Genomic DNA, 21,007 nt, shown 5'->3' with positions numbered 1-21,007 from the left:
TTCGGTGCTTTTACATTTCATGTCTTGTAACATCATTTTTTAAATTAAATATTTTCTCGTCCTTTTGTGATTTTGCAAATGCGGGTCTTTACGTTTTTAAAACTCCATATGACTTAGCATAGCAGATGATACAATCTCATAAAAAATAGTGAATACGATTGGGATGCCATGCAAAAAAAACAAGCATTTGAGACGTTACATTATTTTTGTATTTTAATTAAAAAAGAACGTTGTTGACGCCGCGAAAATGATTTGTTCTGATGTGACCCATAAAAAGTATCGGAGCTTTCGGAGTGGAGATCTCTTAAATCGAAAATGTTCTGGCCATCCAATAAAGTTTAAAGATGGTATTCGAGCAGCTGGTCGATGAAAACTCAACAAGAGCTCACACGGCGACTTGATTGTTCATCAATACATATCTATACGTTTACGTTACGGTTACGTTAGTTGGGGAAGATTCAGAAGGAGAGAATGGAATTTGCATGAATTTAGCCCAAAAAACAAGCAACAAAGGTTCGACACGGCCACATCCTTGCTGACTCGGTTTAAAAGAAGTGATTTTTTTACATAGAATTATTAGAGAAAAATTGGTGTATGACAATCCTGAATGGAAAAAATCGTAAATAGTTGCAAAGTAGGTCGAAGGATATTATCTATGCCTTGGGCTGGGATTCCTTCATGCAACGTCCACCTTCATCCACCAGATTTAGTCCTGTCGGATCATTACCTATTCTGTTCGCTCCGACATTATCAGATTCATACGCATCTTAAGACAATAGAAGAGGTTTAAAAAAGTCTTGAAGACTCAAAACCGTTTTTTCCGCGAGGATATCATTAGCTGCCCGATGGAACCCGTTATAAAGTTTATAAAGTATATTATAAAGTTATGGAAAATAGACACTGAATTAATTTGCACACACATTGTAATTACTTCATCTTTTATTACTCTCTACTATTTTATCAAACTTAATTCTATGTTTTATTATTTTGATCTATTATAAATCATCGTCAGATTTGGTTTAGTTGACATTTATGTTTCAATGAAATTTAATAAAATAAGTTTAACTTGATATATGCATTGTCTTTCTTCTTACCGAACTGTTGGGATTCTTAGCCATAAAGATCATAAGCGAGCGGCTCCGACTGCTGAATGGCCTCAACTCTGGATCTCGGCCAGGACCATCTACCGTGTCGACGCAGTTGTTGCTGTAAGAAAAAGAAAAACAAAGCTGAACATAATAACATTCGTCGCACAAGTCCATGATTCGTAAAAGAATCCGAATACCGATGACGTCGTCGTGTTCACTTCTCGAAAGAAGTCGAAGCCGCGAGTGATGTATATTTGGTCGGATACACCAAAAATCACGTTACGAATGAAACACGGTAACAATAGAAGATTACTTTACCTCGACCGCAATTCCTTCTGCTTTCGCTTACACTGGATATAAGCCGCTATACATATGATAACGACAAGGAATACTGCTATTGTGGCACCGCCGGCAATGCTGGCTGTCTCCAACATTACTCGTTGCCTTGAAGCTGTTAAAGAGAAGAATGTCATTTTTATTTATTTCACATAATTTACCCTTCGATTTCAATGAGCTTGAAATATGTTGTAATGTAGATCAAGATATAAGACGTATGTTTTTGACAAGATGTATGTTTTTATATCGTGCTCATACATATCTTTTTAGAGGGTGAAACACCCCTTTAAAAAAAATCGATTTTTCCTTTCGGAACAGTACATTATCGAGATTATGAAAAATAGGCAAAAATTTTGTAAGAAAAATAATGAATAATTTCAATTTTAGTATTTTACAATTTCGTTTCCGGAGGTTTTGAAAATGTCACAATTTTTAACATACTCCCACTACTTCTCATTTTTCTTTTTAATATAAAAATTTTGTCTTGTCCAAATGAAAAGGTATTTTATGCCGAATTCATTGTATCAACCATTGTATCACAATGCCACAAAAAGACGGATTTATTAAAAACTAAATGAAAACAACTCTATACACGCTCCATCCGTCGCCGCTTGATACATCATCGGCAACCTTTCTGGAACTTTCTCATAATAAAAGATGACGATTACTACAGATATGCAGCGTATGTTATCACATAACATTTTAATATAATAACAATTACAACAACAGTAATGAAACTAATTAGTTTATATATAAAAATAATCATATGATTCTTAACTTTTATGAAGGAATATGTATTCCCAGTAAGCAAAAAATCATTACTGCAACGTTGATACAATGATATTTGACAACATGTAACATTTTTAAATATGTAGCTCTTAATGTTGTATACAACATCATAGTGAATAAACTTTGAGTCACATCTAGAGATTTCAGTAATGTTAGAAAAGAAGTAATATATTGTTGCAAATAATAATGTGCTTATATTTTCTTAACATTATATAGTAACGTTTTTATAATATTATAAAGTAATGATATATAAACATATTATGAAATATATGTTATCATTTTATCAACGTTAAGACAATATTGATTTTAACATCTATGCAACATTATTATTAATATTTTATTTCTATTATAAGCAATATTTTTCAACAATTTTCGGGAAAAAAACATTTCAGAAACCATCAGAAAAATATTTATCAATTCTATATATCAGTGCCTCAAAGATAGACGGAGTTAAGTCACATTTTTGTAAAAAACTAGATTTTTATATTTTATGAATTACTCTCTAAATTTCGTGTAGTGGAATCTTACTCTTTTGGAATGAGATATCACTTCAAGCAATAATGATTTCAAAAGAAAAGAAAAAGAAAAGAGTGCTGGATCGGTTTTCCGGATGGTTATTTATAAGGTGATAACGCAAATATTTCTTGCGAGAACATCATGCCTGGCCTGGCCATCTATCGGTCGCTTGGTGAATATTTATAAATAGCGTTTTAAAAGTATTCATGAAACATTATGTAAAAACATTAAAATATCTATAAAATCAATGTTTTAAAACGTTTATTTGATGTTTCTCGTTTACTGAAAAGCAACATTAAAAAATATTTATACTAATATTTCTAAAATATTTTTATATATCTACAAATATTATATTACTAAATAATATTTTAAAAACATTTGTAAAATATTACGTGGAAACATTTATAATTTGAACATAAAATCAACGTTTCAAAACGTTAGTTTAATATTTCTTGCTTACTGGGTTGTATATACACTCACTGAAAGTAAAACTATTTATGCGTGTATCAAGAAACACATTAGTGTCCGACGTAAAGTCAACAATTAAAGTGTAGGAGTGGCGAAGCCAAAAATGTGTATATACAACAATTGTTTATATGTATAACATAATAAAATGTATAAAAATATTGTTTATTTATATACATTCTTATTTATGCACATTATAATAATGTAAGTATTAAATAATTGGAAATCAATAGCAGTTACTGATATTGATATATATCGTTTTTTTATTTAATCAAAACAAAATTGTTATATTAAAAAGCATAGGATGGAGTAATGGAGATATGTTAAAAATTATGACATTTTTAAAAAATCTGGAAACGTCATTGTAAAGTACTGATATTGAAATCATTCATTTTTCATTACAAAACTTTTCGTCTATCTCTCAATAATAATAATAATAATAATAATTTCGACGATATAAAAATTCCGATAGAAAAAGTCGATTTTTTTAAAGGAATATTTTACTCCCTGAAAGTACGGATAAGCACGTATAAAAAAATATGTGTTTCCTATTTTGATCTACATTACAACGTTCCAAGTTCTATCGAAATTGGAACAAGATACTTCCATAGGTTTCCTTGTAGTACAACAAATATGTGAAAGAGAAATAAGACTACTTACGTAAATAGGAACCATCTAAATCTTTAAATTCACATCTTTGTCCGATATATCCATTGGCGCATCTGCAAAGCACAAAAGTGTTATAGTAAGCTGAATTCGAAATATTAATCAGAAAAGGTATTAAATTATATATTAAATTATATATTAAAAGTCCAATTATGGCAATTTGGCTTAATTATAACTGAAAAATTAAAAGAATTATTAGTTACGTAATAATTAAATAAATTTATTCAATCAATTTCGTCGAACGGTTCTCCAACAATTTGATCCTTGCGAGCAGAGCAATCAACCGAAGGCAAAATACGCGCAAATAATCCCATTTTGGTAAACTCTCATTCGAATCAGTGAGTACACAAGTACATTTGTATGCTTTATGAATATATAAAAAATTATTTTTATAAATATAATTCTAACAAGGACGAATTAGAATAATATTTGTTTGAATCCTGTTGCCTAATTATACAGTAAACTGTAATTCCTCCCTTTCTCTCTCTCTCTTTCTCTAAAATGTGGAAATCATGTGAAACCATACAATTACAAATCCTGTTTCGTGTCAAAAATATTAAGCGATAAGAGATAGATTTCGTGTGTGCAATGTAAATAGTAACAGCCATATAAAAAAAACTAATATTAAATTTAAATTATTAAAAATATAAAATTTATAAAATGTAAAATATTAAATTAAAAACTAATTTTTTGTTGTCAATCTATATTCAATGTTGCCTCTAAATTGTTAATAACTTTTTACTAAATAACGAGCGATGAATCTTTTGGATATTATTAGGCTCATAATCTTAATAACATATGTCAAACAAAAAAAACCAAGATTTTTGTATTACATTAGCGCTCTTTGAAAGTTTGTTTTAACATTCGCATTTGTTTAGAAAAATAAAAATTTCAGATTTTTCATTTATATATATTCACTTTCCACTTTTCTAGTTTCGATTGTTTTGTTATTTGTCATGTAAGTAATCACCCGATGCTGTATTATTATTACTATTATAATATATGTGTTATCATATTGAATTTAGCATTCGCATTTATATGGTATTTATATCTATCATCACTATTATCTGAAAATTTCTCCTTCGACATCGTGACATCTTTTCTTCAACCAATTATCTATTCTCAAGATGATTATGAGAGCGCGAAAAGTGGAAAAGTAGAACACATATGCACCTTTCTCTCCTTGTTTGTTTATCTTTAAACCGATGAAACGAGAACAATCTCTTTTATTATCAATTTCATCAATCAAAAGTTTTTGATTTTTACAATGCCTTTTGCAATTTCAATGTTATACGAATCTTTTTATGCTACTTTAGTTTTTATATTTATTAGCAATTGATGTAATTTATTTTGCTAGATAAAATAACAGAACATTAATGAAATAATTGTGAGAAAGTTATGAGAAAATTGCAACACCAAATAATCAGTTACTCGTCGACACAGTAGTACATACACAGTGTTGCGAAAATAATAAAATTAACCATTAAAAAAAATCTATTAATTTTTAATTTTAATTTATTTAAAAAAATACAGTAATTTCGTGTCAAGTTCATAAGTGAAGAACGGACAGCGAGACGGATCGTGTATATTTACGTAAGGTACTCACAATTAGTTGAGTGGAGGTATAATTATTGTGCCGCCATAACGAGATCAATTGGATCAATTAAATAACTTCTTAGTAACCTCAGTTAATAACTTTAATATTAATATACTTTAATATTAATTATTTTTATTTATACCTTTTATTTATGCCCCATAAGAGGAGATATTCCATTGTAGAGATTAAAATAGAGCCATTTTTGCAATTAAGGAATTAAGAAACATTGTCGCCCAACAAAATACACAGTTAGAGAATTTTGATATTAGGAACGTTCGCGACAATAAGGATAGCAGCTAAAGAGATGCTAATGTGATACGTCACGCGTAAAGTGCTTACTCATTAACGTAAGTATGCAAAATTTTTGTTACGTCTCACTGGACGTCACGGGATGTCAATATACTAAAGAAAGATCTGATGTTTCTAAAAAATTATCTCTCTTGAAAAAAATAAAAGAATACGCCCAATACACGCATTGCGATTATTATTTGCAGGGTTGGGTAGTAATTAGTTAAATAGTTAAAAGTTAAGTTAAAAAGTTATTAACTTTTAATTTAAGGGGTTAGACCAGTGTGATCGACCGAACAAAATAGATAATATTTAAACGTGAATTGTTGGAGAAATAGAAAAGCTAGAGACTTGCGGTTTGGCACTTTACTTAAGTACATCATAAAGGTATGAAATGTGCAAAATAAAAAAAAAATTAGTTGGAATATTGTTTATTAACATATTAAGAAAAGTTGATTTTTTAAAACATAAGTAATTGGTGTCGACGATTCCGCCATATTGGATGGTCTGGAATAAAAGAAAAAATAATATTATTAAAGTATATTGTATTCTCTAAGCATTGACCGAGATTTTTTCAAAAAGTTTTGAAATTTGACTGGAAAAAAATTTTTGAAGTTTTGGTTCGTGTTTTTGCACCAAACTTGTTAATTCATTTATTAATATTTTGCAAACTAACAATGATATTGCAAAAATCCTCGGTCAATGCTTAGAGAATACAATATACTTTAATAATATTATTTTTTCTTTTATTCCAGACCATCCAATATGGCGGAATCGTCGACACCGATTACTTATGTTTTAAAAAATCAACTTTTCTTAATATGTTAATAAACAATATTCCAACTAATTTTTTTTATTTTGCACATTTCATACCTTTATGATGTACTTAAGTAAAGTGCCAAACCGCAAGTCTCTAGCTTTTCTATTTCTCCGACAATTCACGTTTAAATATTACCTATTTTTTTCGGTCGATCACACTGGTCTAACCCCTTAACTTAGTTAATTTTAAACATGTTAACTTTTAGCTTAAACTAGTTATTTTTAAATGCATTAACATTAACTTATTAACTTTTTTTATACAAGTTAAAATAATTCATCAATATTAAAGTCGTGTGAAAATGGTTGGTCGCAGTCAAAAAAATATATGTTCATTAACTTTCAACTTTAATAAGTTAAGTTTTTAACTTAACTGTAATTGAGTTAATTTTTGTTTAAGTAACTTTTAACGTAAACTTAGTTAATTTCTGGATCATTAACTGTAAACTTAACTTAAAGTTATAGAAAAAAATGAAGGTACCCAATCCTGATTATTTTAATATATTTTCTCAAAAAAATATAATGATATAAAAAATTCACAGTAAAGGAAATATTTGATGCAAGATAATGTTGCTAATCTTAAATGTTATCATATACTAATACAATATTAATTAATTTCAGTTAGAAAAAGGGAGCGAACATGCGTGCGCGCGCGCGAGAGAGAGAGAGAGAGAGAGAGGGATATGAGGCCAATCGAATTGTGCGGTCGACAATGCAAATAGCGTGGGAAACAGCACGATCGAATGAACATGAATGAATGTGTGTTATTCCGATTACTTCAATCGTTCGATGGAATCTTGCACATTGTTCGATTTAGACGTATTTCAAATATTAATTTTGTGCTAGTATTAACTACATTATATTTATACTCGAATAAAAAGAATACACGGAAAATCACTGGTGTAATTCCAATGGAAGCCGAGAGAAAACGGTAACGGAAGGAAGAAAGCCGCGGCCGGACACGAAAGACGACAAGAATTTCAACGTACGTGTCGAGGTCGCGTGGTTGGAGATTAACTTGGCTGCACGGTGGTGCACAACCCTCGGGTGGGCTTTTTACGCTTCGAAACGCCGCCACGTTGCAATTGTTCCATGGACGCATTGCCATAGTAAGGCGTCCGGCCTAAGAATTTGAAGCCCCATAATGCTCTTTCGTACGCGTTCCCGCATATATCGAGTTGTTTTTTTTTTCAAAGATTCTGTCTGGGATGTTCTAACTCGATCCGCAGGAATTTCTGCCGCTATGAAAATTCCACATCGAGTTTCATCACTCGGTGTGGAGATCATCCATCGTCGGTCAACCGCTCGACTTCACTTTTATTGCGTGAAGAAAGGAAAATATGCACTAATACTTACAAACAATTGTACAAAAGAGAATCAACGATTTTCACGGTGAAACACGTGGCGCCATTCAGACAATACCATTCTGCATAATCCGGCGGACACGTGTACATATGGAATGTGATATTTGGCCGATCCGTCGGTGTTGGTGGTCTCGGTTTTGGCGTCGACCGCGACGAACAGGCATCTGCAAAAATCAGATCATTAATCATTACACCCTCGCATATTTGTATATTTCTCTATATTATATCGAACAACTCAATTTAAATCTTATTACTGTCATAATTAAATCCTATTATGATCTTGTATTCCTGCATAGATAATGCTGCACAAAAGATACAAGTGACCCTACATGTGCCATTTATTACCACATCATTGAACTTAAACATAAAACGAGAATAAATAAATGTTTTATGCGAAGAAATTTTGTAGTTCATTTTTTAGTGAATTGACCAATGGAAAGTTTTTTCTAAACTATACATCTACTACTAGTGGTAGTGGTGGCTTTTGATGAAAAAGAACATAAGAGAGCATAATAAAGAAAGGAGGGAGAAAGATAGGAAAAAAAGAAGAAAGAATGAGGAAAAAAGATAAACGAGATGTAAAAAGAAAGGGCAAGGAAAAGAAGAGAGGAGAAGAAAGTAAAACGTGAGGAGAGAGATAAAAATAAAAAAAGAAGATATGACAAGAATGATATAGAGAGAAGAAGAAGAGGAAAAAGGGAGGAGGGATGGAGAGGGAAGAGGAGGGTAGGAGGGGGAGAGAGAGAATATTTTGTAGGATATATGAGACACACTATATATACAAAACTGGAAAATATGATGGAAGTGGACAGCAAAAAGTCCCGCATCTGTCTGTCGCGCGCACGTAGCTGCTGCCTGTCACCTGTCGTAATTTTACAATCTGTCGTTTTCATGATGTGCAAAGTTTCCCAACGTCAACCCCATACAATTTAATTTGTCGAAGCGAACATTATATCTGCTTCGTCTTTTTTCTGAAATTACTGATCCCTAAAAGTTATCCTATTTATATTATACTTAAAAACTTTCCGCACAGTTTAACACATTGAAACTGGATAGCGAGATATCTTTTTTCTGTACTTCCCGTATAATTGTATATTGACTCGTTAAATTTAAAGTAAATCCAGTCTGGTCTATTACATTTTCGTACAGTCCTAAAACATAATCTATAAAGAAGAGAATAAGGGAAAAAGATCGGGAGAATGTCGAAACAAATGTGTATAAAAATATATATTATTGCTGTATGAAAAAAATATATTGCATTGAAAAGAATTCGGCACCTTTATTTATGTGTTATGTCGAATAATTTATTATTTAAAAGCTAAAGCTTCTAAATTTTCGAGATATTTCTAATTAACGAGCTAATTTACATAGGCTAACATAATTTAACAAAACTAGTTTCAATAACTATAAATAAATAAGGAAAAATATATAATGCTATCTCAGATTATGTTTTTTTGTGTATTGAACAATAAGCGAACTCCTTAAGGAGAAGGTGGGTAAACGTGGAACACTGTTCGCGATACGTTAAGAAAACCCCTTTTCTTATTTTAATCTTATCGATCGATTTATATCTTAGATAATAAAGATTTGATAAATGGTGACATATAAGCGCGGATGTGCACCTATTAAGGTGTGTTAAACGACAGGGGGTAAATGGAACACATTTGATGGATGTACATGAGAAAATTAGTGAAGCAATTGCCCATGCAATTGTTATGCAATGCAAGGCAAGGCAATTATAAGGAAGAAGAAAATAATGGATGATACATAATCCGCGTCGATTATCTGGATGGTTTACCGTGTAATAGACCAGGTGCAGTGTGAGTATCACTATGTTACGCACATTTGGTCGTGCGTATCGTCTGGCAGCATAAGTTGTGCGCAAAATGAGCACTTTGTCGCGAGTATAAGGTTGACGGTAGTATGAAAGAAATATTTTCGTATATAAGGTGGTCATCTTTTGTTCACTTTTGTCGTTTCTTTTTGGCCAGCTTGGACATGATGCGAAGGCGAAATGGCAGATTGCAAGATTGTAGCGCACTAAACGGTAATAAACGGGGAAGAACCGACAACCCATTTGCATCACATGTAACGCGAAACAATAATTTATTTTGGATTGCAGTGTTCCTTTCTTTTGACCGCTATCATGCAGGCGGATTCTTGTCCCGTTATTTTCGATTAAATATTTGATTAAAAAAGCATAGATGAAAGAAAAACACATATAGTTTTCTTCTCTGAAATATACGGAGACAATTTGTACTAGCCTGATTTGTCCAAGATACATTTGCAAAGATATTGAAAAAATTGTAAGAAAATATTAAAAATGTCTTATATATCACATAATTATGCAATAATATTCTGATATTATAGCATTGAAAAAAATAAATCAGAAAAAACCATAAATTCTATTATTTGCTGTAATACAAAACTGTTTTACTCAATATAACTACACAGAAGTCTGAAAGATAATGGAATCGATATTCTATCAATTTATGTATTAATTGTATCTACAAAAAGTATTGACTTTATTAAAAGTATGTTCTGTTGACATCGATATAACGTTCAAGAATGGACAACTAATGCATCGATAGATCTCCGGATATTCGTTCTCAAAGTCGAGTATGTTTATTATGTTGCTTGAATGACTCGAATGTCATTATTCATTCATGGTTGTTAACAGAAACTTTTGACCGCAAAATAAATAAAAATCTTTGATTATTTATCATATTTAGTTGGTTAGCTTCTTGCAACTATTTTCACTTTCCAAAATTCAAAATTTTTATGAAAGACTTGCTACAATGATATATTTATTAACCGAGCAAATATTTTCCAAGTGATTTCGAAAGCAAATCTCCAAAAATCTTCGTATTAATTAAACTATGGCTAACGCTGTACCGATACTGAAGAGATATACTTTGAATAAAACAAACTTTTATTTTTATATATAAGCCTTTTCTACGTAGATATTGTATCTTTCTATGCAGATAAAAATAAATTAAAAAGAAAATCATGAAACTTAGCTTTTCTTTCCAAGTGTCATACATTTAGTTAAGCACACGGGATATGAGTTAGATACGATGCATTGTACCAACCTGCTATGCCGAAGAGTGTGTAAGAGAGAAGTAAGATCGCGAGGTAGGGTGGAATTTTGCATCTTTTCGTGACGGCAGCGACGACAGAGGGGTTCGTGATGGTGGTAGTAGCGGTAACGACGGCAGTAGCGTTGGCGGTGATAGTCGCGGTGGACGAGGTTCGTACGAAGGGATGAACGGTCGTTGTCTCAGTTCCATGGACCCTGACGCAGTCAACGTCCACCGGAACGTTGACTACATCGTTGTTGTCGACGCGACAGGATCGCCGTATGTAAAGTCGAGGGAGGCGAGGATGAAGATGCGCGTATGTCTCGTCGTTGTCGTCATCGTGGTCATTGTCATTGCTTTCATCGCTGGTATTATCCTCATCGTCGTTATCTTCTTCATCGTTGCTCTCGTCGTCATTATTATTATTATTATTATTATTATTATTATTATTATTGTCGTCTTCATCGTCAGTATTCCTTTGCTGATGATACCGTGATCGATGTGACAGATAATGATGATTACGATGACGATAAAGATGATGATGGTGGTGGTACTGATGCTGGGAGCGAGACGGCGCGTGATAATGACGATTAGTGATATTGCTGCCACCACCGTCGCTGCCGTTGCCGTTGTTATCGCAGCAGATCTTGCTCTTGGTCATTGACAAGCTGATCTCCTCGGCTCCATTTCGCTCTACCATCTCGCATCCTCTATTGTTCGTCTCTCTTCCTCTTCCTCTCTCTCCTTCTGTGCCTTGCGTTTTCTCGTCGGCGCGGGCACTACCACCTGGGCCAGAATTACGGCGCACGTGCCACCGTTTGCCTGAAACCAGATACCCGTCCGGGCTAACCGTTTTTAGTGTGTTTTATCTTGGGTGAAGACTTGGGGATCTCTCTAGCGAGTGAAGCACCGGGCTCCACTAGCAGGATAGGACGAGGCGGCTGCTAGCTCGTGGGAGAGATGGGACGGCTGTTAGGTTGTGGCAGGCTCGAGTTCGATTTTCAATACATAGGGTACGCTTTTTCAATTCTCAGTTTGATAGTGGTAACCGCTCTTTTGTCATCTTTCGAGATTTCTGTTTTCGATCTTTTTCGTAAAAGTGATTCGTGAAATGTTATTTGTTAATCAGGGTTGGGTAGTAACTAGGTAAATAGGTAAAAGTTAAGTTAAAAAGTTATTAACTTAGTTAATTTTAAACATATTAACTTTTAAACTAGTTATTTTTAAATACATTAACTTATTAACTTTTTTTTTTATACAAGTTAAAATCATTCATCAATATTAAAGTGTGAAAATGGTTGGTCGCAGTGCATCAAAAAAATATATGTTAATTAACTTTTAACTTTAATAAGTTAATTTAAGTTTTTAACTTAACTTTAATTGAGTTAATTTTTGTTTAAATAACTTTTAACGAAATCTTAGTTACTATCTGGATCATTAATCTTAAACTTAATTAAAGAAAAAATGTAGTTACCCAACACTGTTAATTGAGGACTAATATAATTACAGTGTCAGTTGTACTGTGTATGTGTGGTTGTATGTACATACATATACGTGTGCGTGTATACATATATGTGGACGTGCGTAAAAGAAAAATGATCTTTTTTAATGTCATTCACGCTAATTTTACATTAACATTTCATAGACATCAACATTTCATGCATTTCATGTTTTAATAATATTTTTTGAGTTACACATGATGCATGCCAATAGTCGAAGAAAGTTTATTCTTTTATCTTGGTTAAAATTCCTTTTCGAATTCATTATGACGAATAATAATATTCTTTCGATAATGGAAATATAATAAGCCGATGTTGCTGATAAACAAATCCTTATAATAGGGTATTAATATAATATAAAAATAAAAAAAATGTACATCAAATCGTCAATTTTACCAACATATATAAATATAATTTAATTTATATAATTTAAACTAAGATTTTTAAAAATGAAAGATTTATTATACAATTAGTAATTGTTACAAGAAAATGTTCAACAATGCATCGTTTCTCTGAGGAATCTTATCATGTATATGTCATGTTTTTATCGTGATTCATCTACCTGTAATTTAATGATAGGAACTATGTGACTAATAGATGTAACATTCACTTTTATTATCATTAGAAGGAAACTAATTGCGATAATTTTCTAAATGCGTATCACATATAACGCGTATAAATCCCACGTCAAGTGTATAACAATTCAAATATTGAATTCTGTGATTTATTGTATTATTGTGTTTTCACATTTTTTAAAGCTTGATATTAATCGTATGAAAGATGTTTAACGCCAGGTGACAATTAATATGAATTCGAATTATATGAAAATTGATTTTGGTATAAATCATAAAACAGGTCGTCTTTAATACGAATGACCATTCGAGTTTACAAATCTGTCAAGTATATTATAAGTAGGTTCAATTTCTTTAGATTATCAATGATTGTATTAGATTATAATAATGACCGATGAAGAAACAATTAATGTGCAAGCAAAGACATTCACTAAAACAATTCAAAGTTTTGGATTATTATGTTTCATGATTTGGTAATTTACTTTATTTATTTGACATTTTTATATTTTGTTATTTAAAAGTACAAAAACCATAAATAGATAATTACAAACATTGATCTTAATATTAAACACTGTGCATATGACATTGATAAAGTTTTCATCAATCACGACCGCACACGCAAAGATTTAAAAGAGAAGGAAATACAGAGTTTAATTTATTTTGATAAAATATTTTAAAAAACAATTAGTATAAATGTTTTCTTTATATTAAGAGACACGGTAGTGTCTCGCTCAAAATATATCTTTTACAACAATTTAAATATAACTTTAACAACAACTCCGCGAGAGGAATGTTATAGCATACTTTTTCTGTGCTTGATCGGTTACCTCTTAATTAATTTGTTTGTCTTGACTAATTTGTTATGTTTTCTTCATGTGTTACAACAATCGAGATATACAGGGTGATTCAGGTTTTTTCCGCCAAACTCTGTCAACATGTTTTACGAGTAAAAATAAGAAAAAACTGTTATATAAACATAGACTTACAAATGCTTTATTAAGAAATTATAACAAAAATTAAGTTCTTATTGTTAATATGGTTCTGTGTAACGAGAATCGATTATGTTTACTATTATTATTCCATTTCAAAACGTCCACCATTGTTTTCAATACAAAACTAACATCGCTGAAAAATTGAATTTATCACCGTATAAATTTCATGTCGATTTTCTTTCACCTCCATAAATGCAATATTAATTCTTTCTATTAATTCGTTGCGAGTGTTAATTCTTGTCCGATAAACTTTTTCTTTCACCATTCCCCACAAATAAAAATCCAGTGGGGTAATATCTGGTGATCTCGGGGGCCAAGAAATTGGTCCTCTTCGACCTATCCATCGTTGAGGATATGTTTCATCTAACCATTCTTGCGAACACTGAACGGTCCGATGCTCTCCTGTTAGTGGAGGTTAAGAAAACCCGAGTTTTTTTTAAATTTATAATAATATAACAGCAGATTTAAAGATTTTTTTTTAAATTGGGGTATAAAATTAAACAAAAAATCGATAATTTTTGAGTAAAACACTTTTTACCCAAAGTTTATGGTTTTTGAATAGCCTTTTAACCTCTACCTGTTAGGGAATCTTCGCTGATATTCCCTCACAGCAGCTCGGACATTTCCATTACAGTAGCCGTAGATGTAAATCATATCTGCGTATTCTTCATACGAAAATAATTGTGGTATTTTGACACAAAGTTGTAAAACTCACTCAGAGATACTCATCCAATACTAACAGACATTAATACTATCAATCCTATTCTAAAAAAAGGCGTGTTAACATCGTGAAGTTCTTTTTTATCGAATATTGAGGCCTCTTTTCCGCGACGCTGATTGGTTCTCTCGCTTGGCTCGAACTTCGTGTTGCGAATGTCAGAATGTCATAGTGGCTGTCAGTGCGGTTATATTGACAATTTTATTTATTATATTATTTTTTTATTTTACTTATAGCGCGCGCCTGTGTGCTAGTAATAACAGAAGATACATTGATAACTTTCGATGTTGTCAATTAGTAAATAACAACGATCTTCATGTTTTCACGATTTGTGTTTACCGCTCACACGGTGAATACCATTATAATAGTAAGAACAAGTCCGTTATCATTTCATTTTATTTTTGTTATAACTTTTTAATAAAGCATTTGCAAGTCTATGTTTATATAACATTTTTTTCTTATTTTTACTCGTAAAACATGCTGACACAGTTTGGCGGAAAAAACCTGAATCACCCTGTATAATATAATTCTTCTTTATTATAAGTGAACATACAATAGAACGTTATGGCGTTTCAACTCAACTCAACAAACTACCGAACATAAATCAAATGCATAAAATATAGAGTGGAAACTAGACGAAAAAGAACTAAACTTACAACGCCATCTAACTTAAATTTAATTATAGAGTATTATTCACAACATCATATAACAGTTTTTTTTTCAAAAGAATTAATATCTTATTTTGACTAAAATTGTTGCTTGGATCGTCAATATGTGAAATATACATATATTATGTATATTTCGCGTATGTAATATATTTTTGCATCGATTTACATCATTCGGATATATAATCATCATCTGTCTCCTTCGCTTGATTAGCTTTGACTGATTTTTTGAATCTTGATTTGAAATTAAATATTTCCTCATCCTACAGATCTTTTAAGACCATGTGCTTTACCTGTTAGTTCGGTACTTTTTTAATTTTATATTTTCCTCACTTGATGCGTTGTGCCAATTTATGGAGCAAACCGCAACTCAATAACTTGAAACATTTTTCACAGAAAATGAAAAGAACCAAATTTTTGCCAGTACATTTATTAAAAATGTTTACATAAAATTTTTCTTTGTGGCACAAATCAACTCAAAGATAGCAAAATCAGTACGGTTATTAAATATTTTTAATTCGAAAAATGCGGGGCTGGTAAAAATTTAATTTTTTGTGAAAAATGCTTTAAGTTATTGAGTCGTGATTTACGGCACAAATTGGCACAAACACAGCGTAACGCAGCAAAGTTCAAAAAGTGATAACGTAAGTATATGCAAAGTTGATAACCTCATAAAACAAGTGAACGATACCGTCTGGAAAGCAACATTAGAGGTACTGCATTATTATCACATTTTAATTAAAAAAGAACGCTAGTTAGCTACAAAAATAAGTTGCTCTGATCTGGGGAAAGATGTTATGACCCATAAGACGTAAAAAAGTATCAGAATTTTCGGAATGAAGATGATCTTTCGATAATTAGTTGTCGAGCCAATAAAAAAAAAGTAAAACAATCAATAAGGAGATCTCTTTACAATTACCTTAAGTCTGACATATGTTGTAAGACTACGAGCAATCTCTAATAGGTTTCAATCATCGTTCATGTTTATTAAAAAGATATTAACAAGATAATTTTAATGAATAAATGTAATTGTTTAATAGTACATAGTAAGATACTCTATTAGCTTATATACGCGTAATCAATGAAAGCACACAAATAATTAGCATTATCGAGACCACAAACTTCTATATAATACACTAGACTGCGTACCTCTCGTATATTAGCCTTATATACGCGTATATACCCAAATCTATAAGTCTGTTTTTTATTCCTGCACTGCTGAACTGATGCAATAAGTTAGAGTGAGAAAAAATATACTTGTTTCACTTTAACGTATTACACCAGTTCAGCAGTGCAGGAATAAAAAACAGACCTTATGTAGCGAAATGGAGACACAGCGCATGCGCGAAATAAGAAACTCAAAATGTGTTTACATTTTGCGTTGCTATTTTGCAATCTCCCGCAATATTAATAGGATATATTAATATTAATAGATATATTAACCCGTTGAGGACTAGGTTTTTATTTTTTAAAGTTTTCTTTAAAAACGACAAAAATTAATTGATTATAGACAACAGCAGATCATTATTGTAATATGTAATATTATGAAAGGCATTCGTGTTCTCCACATGTGAACAATTGCACACGCAATGCGGAAAGTATGAAATCCTGGATCCTGGAGTCATTTTTCCATAAGCTATACCTTTTATTGGTCATACAGAATGAAAAATCCTTTTCCACGAATAAAGTAGAAACAGTAACGCAGTGGTGGCCACTCGACTTAATGTCAAAAACGGAAAAAAGTTCGAAAATTACAGTTTTGTTATCGGCTTCTAACCTCACCTCGTACAATAATTTGCTTAATGTAAAAGTTATGCACTTTGTACATACAAAATATGAATGACCCCTACTCGGGATAGAATAAAGGATTATTAGGGCGCTTTTAAAAGTAAGTTTTCACGCGTAGTAAAAGAGATACGTTTCTGCAACACTTTTGGTGCATACGATTTGCGTGAAAGAGTAAAACAGAGCACAAGATTAGGTTCTTGATATCGTGCAAAAGAATTTCTTTTTTATCATACAAAAGGATTTTTTATTCTGTGGAACCATTGAAAAGATTGATTAAAAAAACTCATTTGTTCCGTCGGTAATACAGCCGACTCCAGAATCCCCTTAAGTCCTCATTTAGATTAAGGCCTTATATGAGGTACGTCGTTCTCAATGAGTATATGGGTAATAGGAAATAGCAATAGTAATAGGAAAATATTAATAATTTAATAGGAGTGTCCATGAATATGACGTTGTTTGATTTTCCGAAAAACATTTGTACCTCTGAGGGGCCAATTGTTCCAATTTCTTGGTAAGCTTTACCCGACAGGTACTTATATCTTTATCTCCTTTTTAGAACTTATCTGAAAAGAGACAAAGATATGCTACCTGTCAGGTAAAACTTACCAAGAAGTTGAGACAATCGGCTCTGAAAGAGTTAATTTTATGACCTATGTTAATGAAGCACTTTTTACTCAGTATTGTTTATCCTTTGAGCTTTGAACCTTTTTTTAACATTTTGTATAAGTCTGCATATCTCTTATTTTAATTGTACGTCATAAGGATTAGGACGTTGTACAATATTTCGTAACATCTAATACGTTATAGGAGATCAATTTACCACATTATACAAACATTCGTAATTTTTCCGTCTCGTTATACGAATCTGTGTTATATGAAAGCGCGATATATGAGGATTTACTGTATAGAGTGGAAAGATTAATATTCTAGAAAGTGATGGTATCAGTCATTTTAAGCAAAAATGTTCATACAAACGTGCGTTTATTCCAAATGGTTTCCGAGATAGAGCTATTTGAATGTACAGTTGCAAAATTACTGATAAGGAAAAGATACTATATACTGTTTCTAATATTTATTGCTCGAGTGACATATTGTTTACAGTTTCTAATAAATTTTCAAAAATTCCATCGCCAACATTAATGCATTTTCTTCTTCATATGAACATGTGTTTGCTTAAAATGGCCGATATTATCACCTTTCAGAATATTGAACTTTCGTCCTGCATAACATTTTTATAATCATGCTGCACTGAATATGGTCTGTGGTCAATAATATTAAGTGTATGCAAATGTTTTAATCTTTCTTTAACTCTCTGATATTATTACTTAAATTTCAAATAAATTCTCGTTTATTCACGTTTCTGAAAAGTTGACATCAAAGTTTATAAAATATGACATATGACATATGTGATGACTTAATGATAAACATAACTTCGCAAAACAACAGTGAACATGATGAGCAATGAAAAGCTTTTCGCATTCAGCAAATTATTTTGGACTTGGCTGGAAAATTTTTCCGCACGCAGCGTATTAACCAACTTGGCGCCTTCAGATTACCACTTATTCCAACCGATGCAATTCTTTCTAACTAGATAGTATTTTTGAGATGTGGCTGAAATACGAAAAAATTGTTTTCGCCAAGGAATTTGAAATTTACTCGAGAGATGGCAGAAAATCGTAAAAAACGAGGGTAAATAATAAATTACTAAATTGTATTACATCCTATTATACATTTAAAGCGGAAATGCCAAAAATGACTAAAACATTTCATGTTTTGCATTTAGAAAAAATGCTATTGCCAAGTAATAAGCGACTCACGTCGTCTTACGTGGACGGTTGGAGAGTAATAGCGTCTCAAACTTGTTTTGGAAAATAAACTTCCTAAAAAGAACTTCATTAAATAAACACCATGTCTAACACAAGACGTGCCGACTTTAATGTGTAAGAGCTGATTAAATTGAACAAGGAAGTTTTTTACTACTTTGCAACCACATAAAATTTTGAAAATTGAGATTTTTAAATTTTGTGATTTGAGATTAATTAAAAAGATTGACAAATGAGGATTTGTCAATCTTTTTTAATTAATCTCAAGTAAAGGCATTGACGAAACAGTAGGCGTAGACTACGCTCCAGGGCACCAGCCTATTAGATAATATTAGAAAAGAATGTCAGCGATGCGTTGTCCTTCTTCTCTCATCGAGCATTTACGCTTATACGCTAGGTAATACATTATCATGTCTAGATCACTTCTGCCTACTGCTTCACCACGCGAGAAATGTGCTCATTTACCAATTGTCTTTACTTTATCTCAAACTTTTACGTGGTTGTTAGTAAAATGGTATAAGACTTTCTTATTTAGTTTAATCAGTTCTATTTACATACTAATGTTGTAACGTCTTGTGTCAGACACTCTGTATATGGTTAAATTTTGTATTAAAGACGCTTTAATATTTCGCTTACAAATATTTAGAAAATTTTCAACAATTAGGATATGATAGTTTCTCAAAACTTCTACTTATACTTTTGCAAAGCATATCAAGAACGGTTTATTGTACAATTTTTAATTGAAACATTTTTCATCTCTTTTTTCAAAAAACTATCGTTTCGATGCTGTTCACTTAGAAAGAAAAAATTTTCATTATTTTAATAGGTCGTTTCAGTACTTTAACATAAAATGAAATTTACTAAAAAATATATGTTCCTTATTTTGAGCTATATTTTGCCATATTTGACCCTATAAAACATTTAGCTATGTTTTTTTTTGTAAGTATATTTATTACAATAATTACATCGTTTTGCAAGCAAACAAGTCATGTCAAAGGTAATCAGAAAATTACCATACAATTGAATTTTTCCATGATTATGTTTTGATTCAAAAGATAATGTATTTAAGAAAGAATATGATTGTGTATTTTACTTGTGTATATGACTAAAAAGAAATACAACATGTTAATATAAAACGAAAAAATTAGATCAAAATATACTGCAAAAATCTTAGGCATTATATATTTGTTACTTTTAATATGTAATAATAGGTACAATAGGTAAGTGCTATGATTTGAGCGAAAAAAGATTGTTAGACTGCTCCTCCATGTGGGATTTGCTCGATAAGATGTAATAAAATAATCCGTTTTTAAAACGAATAGTAATGAATAATGAGAAATGAATCGTAAACAATAATATTAAGCAGAGAACGTTATGGAACAAGCAAGATAAATTATCATTAACTATTCCAAAAGGTAGTTTGCACCCGAAGAGAGTCATACTATATATCTAATGGGATTGAAAGGAATTTGTTTATTATAAGCTGCTATCAAATGATCAAATAATCAATTTGAATTATTACTACTGACTGAATCCAACTGAATCGATTGAAGACAGTAATAGATAGGATATCGACTTACAAATTTTATAAAGTCATTCTCGATGATATGTCAGGAGGGGTAATCCGGCAGGGTTGAAGCAAGCTTCACACTCCCACCAAATTTCAAAAAATAATTTAATATTAAATTTGAAAAACGATTTCTCGCCTTTTATCACAACGAAATCGTTTTATCACCATGAAACCGTTAAGATAGGAAGTCATCATAAGATAGCAAAAAACGCGTTGTGCTCCACTACCATAAAGCCAGCTCTCACTAGTAAATATTCTTTATCCTTGCACCGTTAAAGCTGTTGCAATTTGATTGGGTTGTCTTGCTCCACAAATCAAAAGGCATGGTAGTAAAGTGCACGCGCAAGCAACGAATGAGACTATGTACACGGATTG

At 31.5% G+C, this 21,007-nt stretch overlaps 1 protein-coding gene across 2 annotated transcripts in view; it reads right to left on the bottom strand.

Annotated features, from left to right (window-relative positions):
* Nucleotides 1-21,007, bottom strand: part of LOC105276648 (ankyrin repeat and ELMO domain-containing protein D) — a 51,630-nt gene that overhangs the window by 2,684 nt on the left and 27,939 nt on the right. For both annotated transcript variants that reach the window (XM_011334439.3, XM_011334438.3), the window contains exons 2-6: nt 11,018-11,827; nt 7,918-8,089; nt 3,855-3,916; nt 1,407-1,539; nt 1,095-1,206 (exon numbers count right to left, since the gene is read on the bottom strand). In XM_011334439.3, the coding sequence (XP_011332741.2) occupies nt 1,095-1,206; nt 1,407-1,539; nt 3,855-3,916; nt 7,918-8,089; nt 11,018-11,827 (1,289 nt within the window). The remainder of the gene's footprint in view (nt 1-1,094; nt 1,207-1,406; nt 1,540-3,854; nt 3,917-7,917; nt 8,090-11,017; nt 11,828-21,007) is intronic.

This window comes from Ooceraea biroi, chromosome 11, assembly GCF_003672135.1.
Source record: "Ooceraea biroi isolate clonal line C1 chromosome 11, Obir_v5.4, whole genome shotgun sequence".
In the NCBI taxonomy this organism is placed as follows: Eukaryota; Metazoa; Arthropoda; class Insecta; order Hymenoptera; family Formicidae; genus Ooceraea; species Ooceraea biroi.
This window is presented reverse-complemented; position numbering and strand designations above follow the sequence as displayed.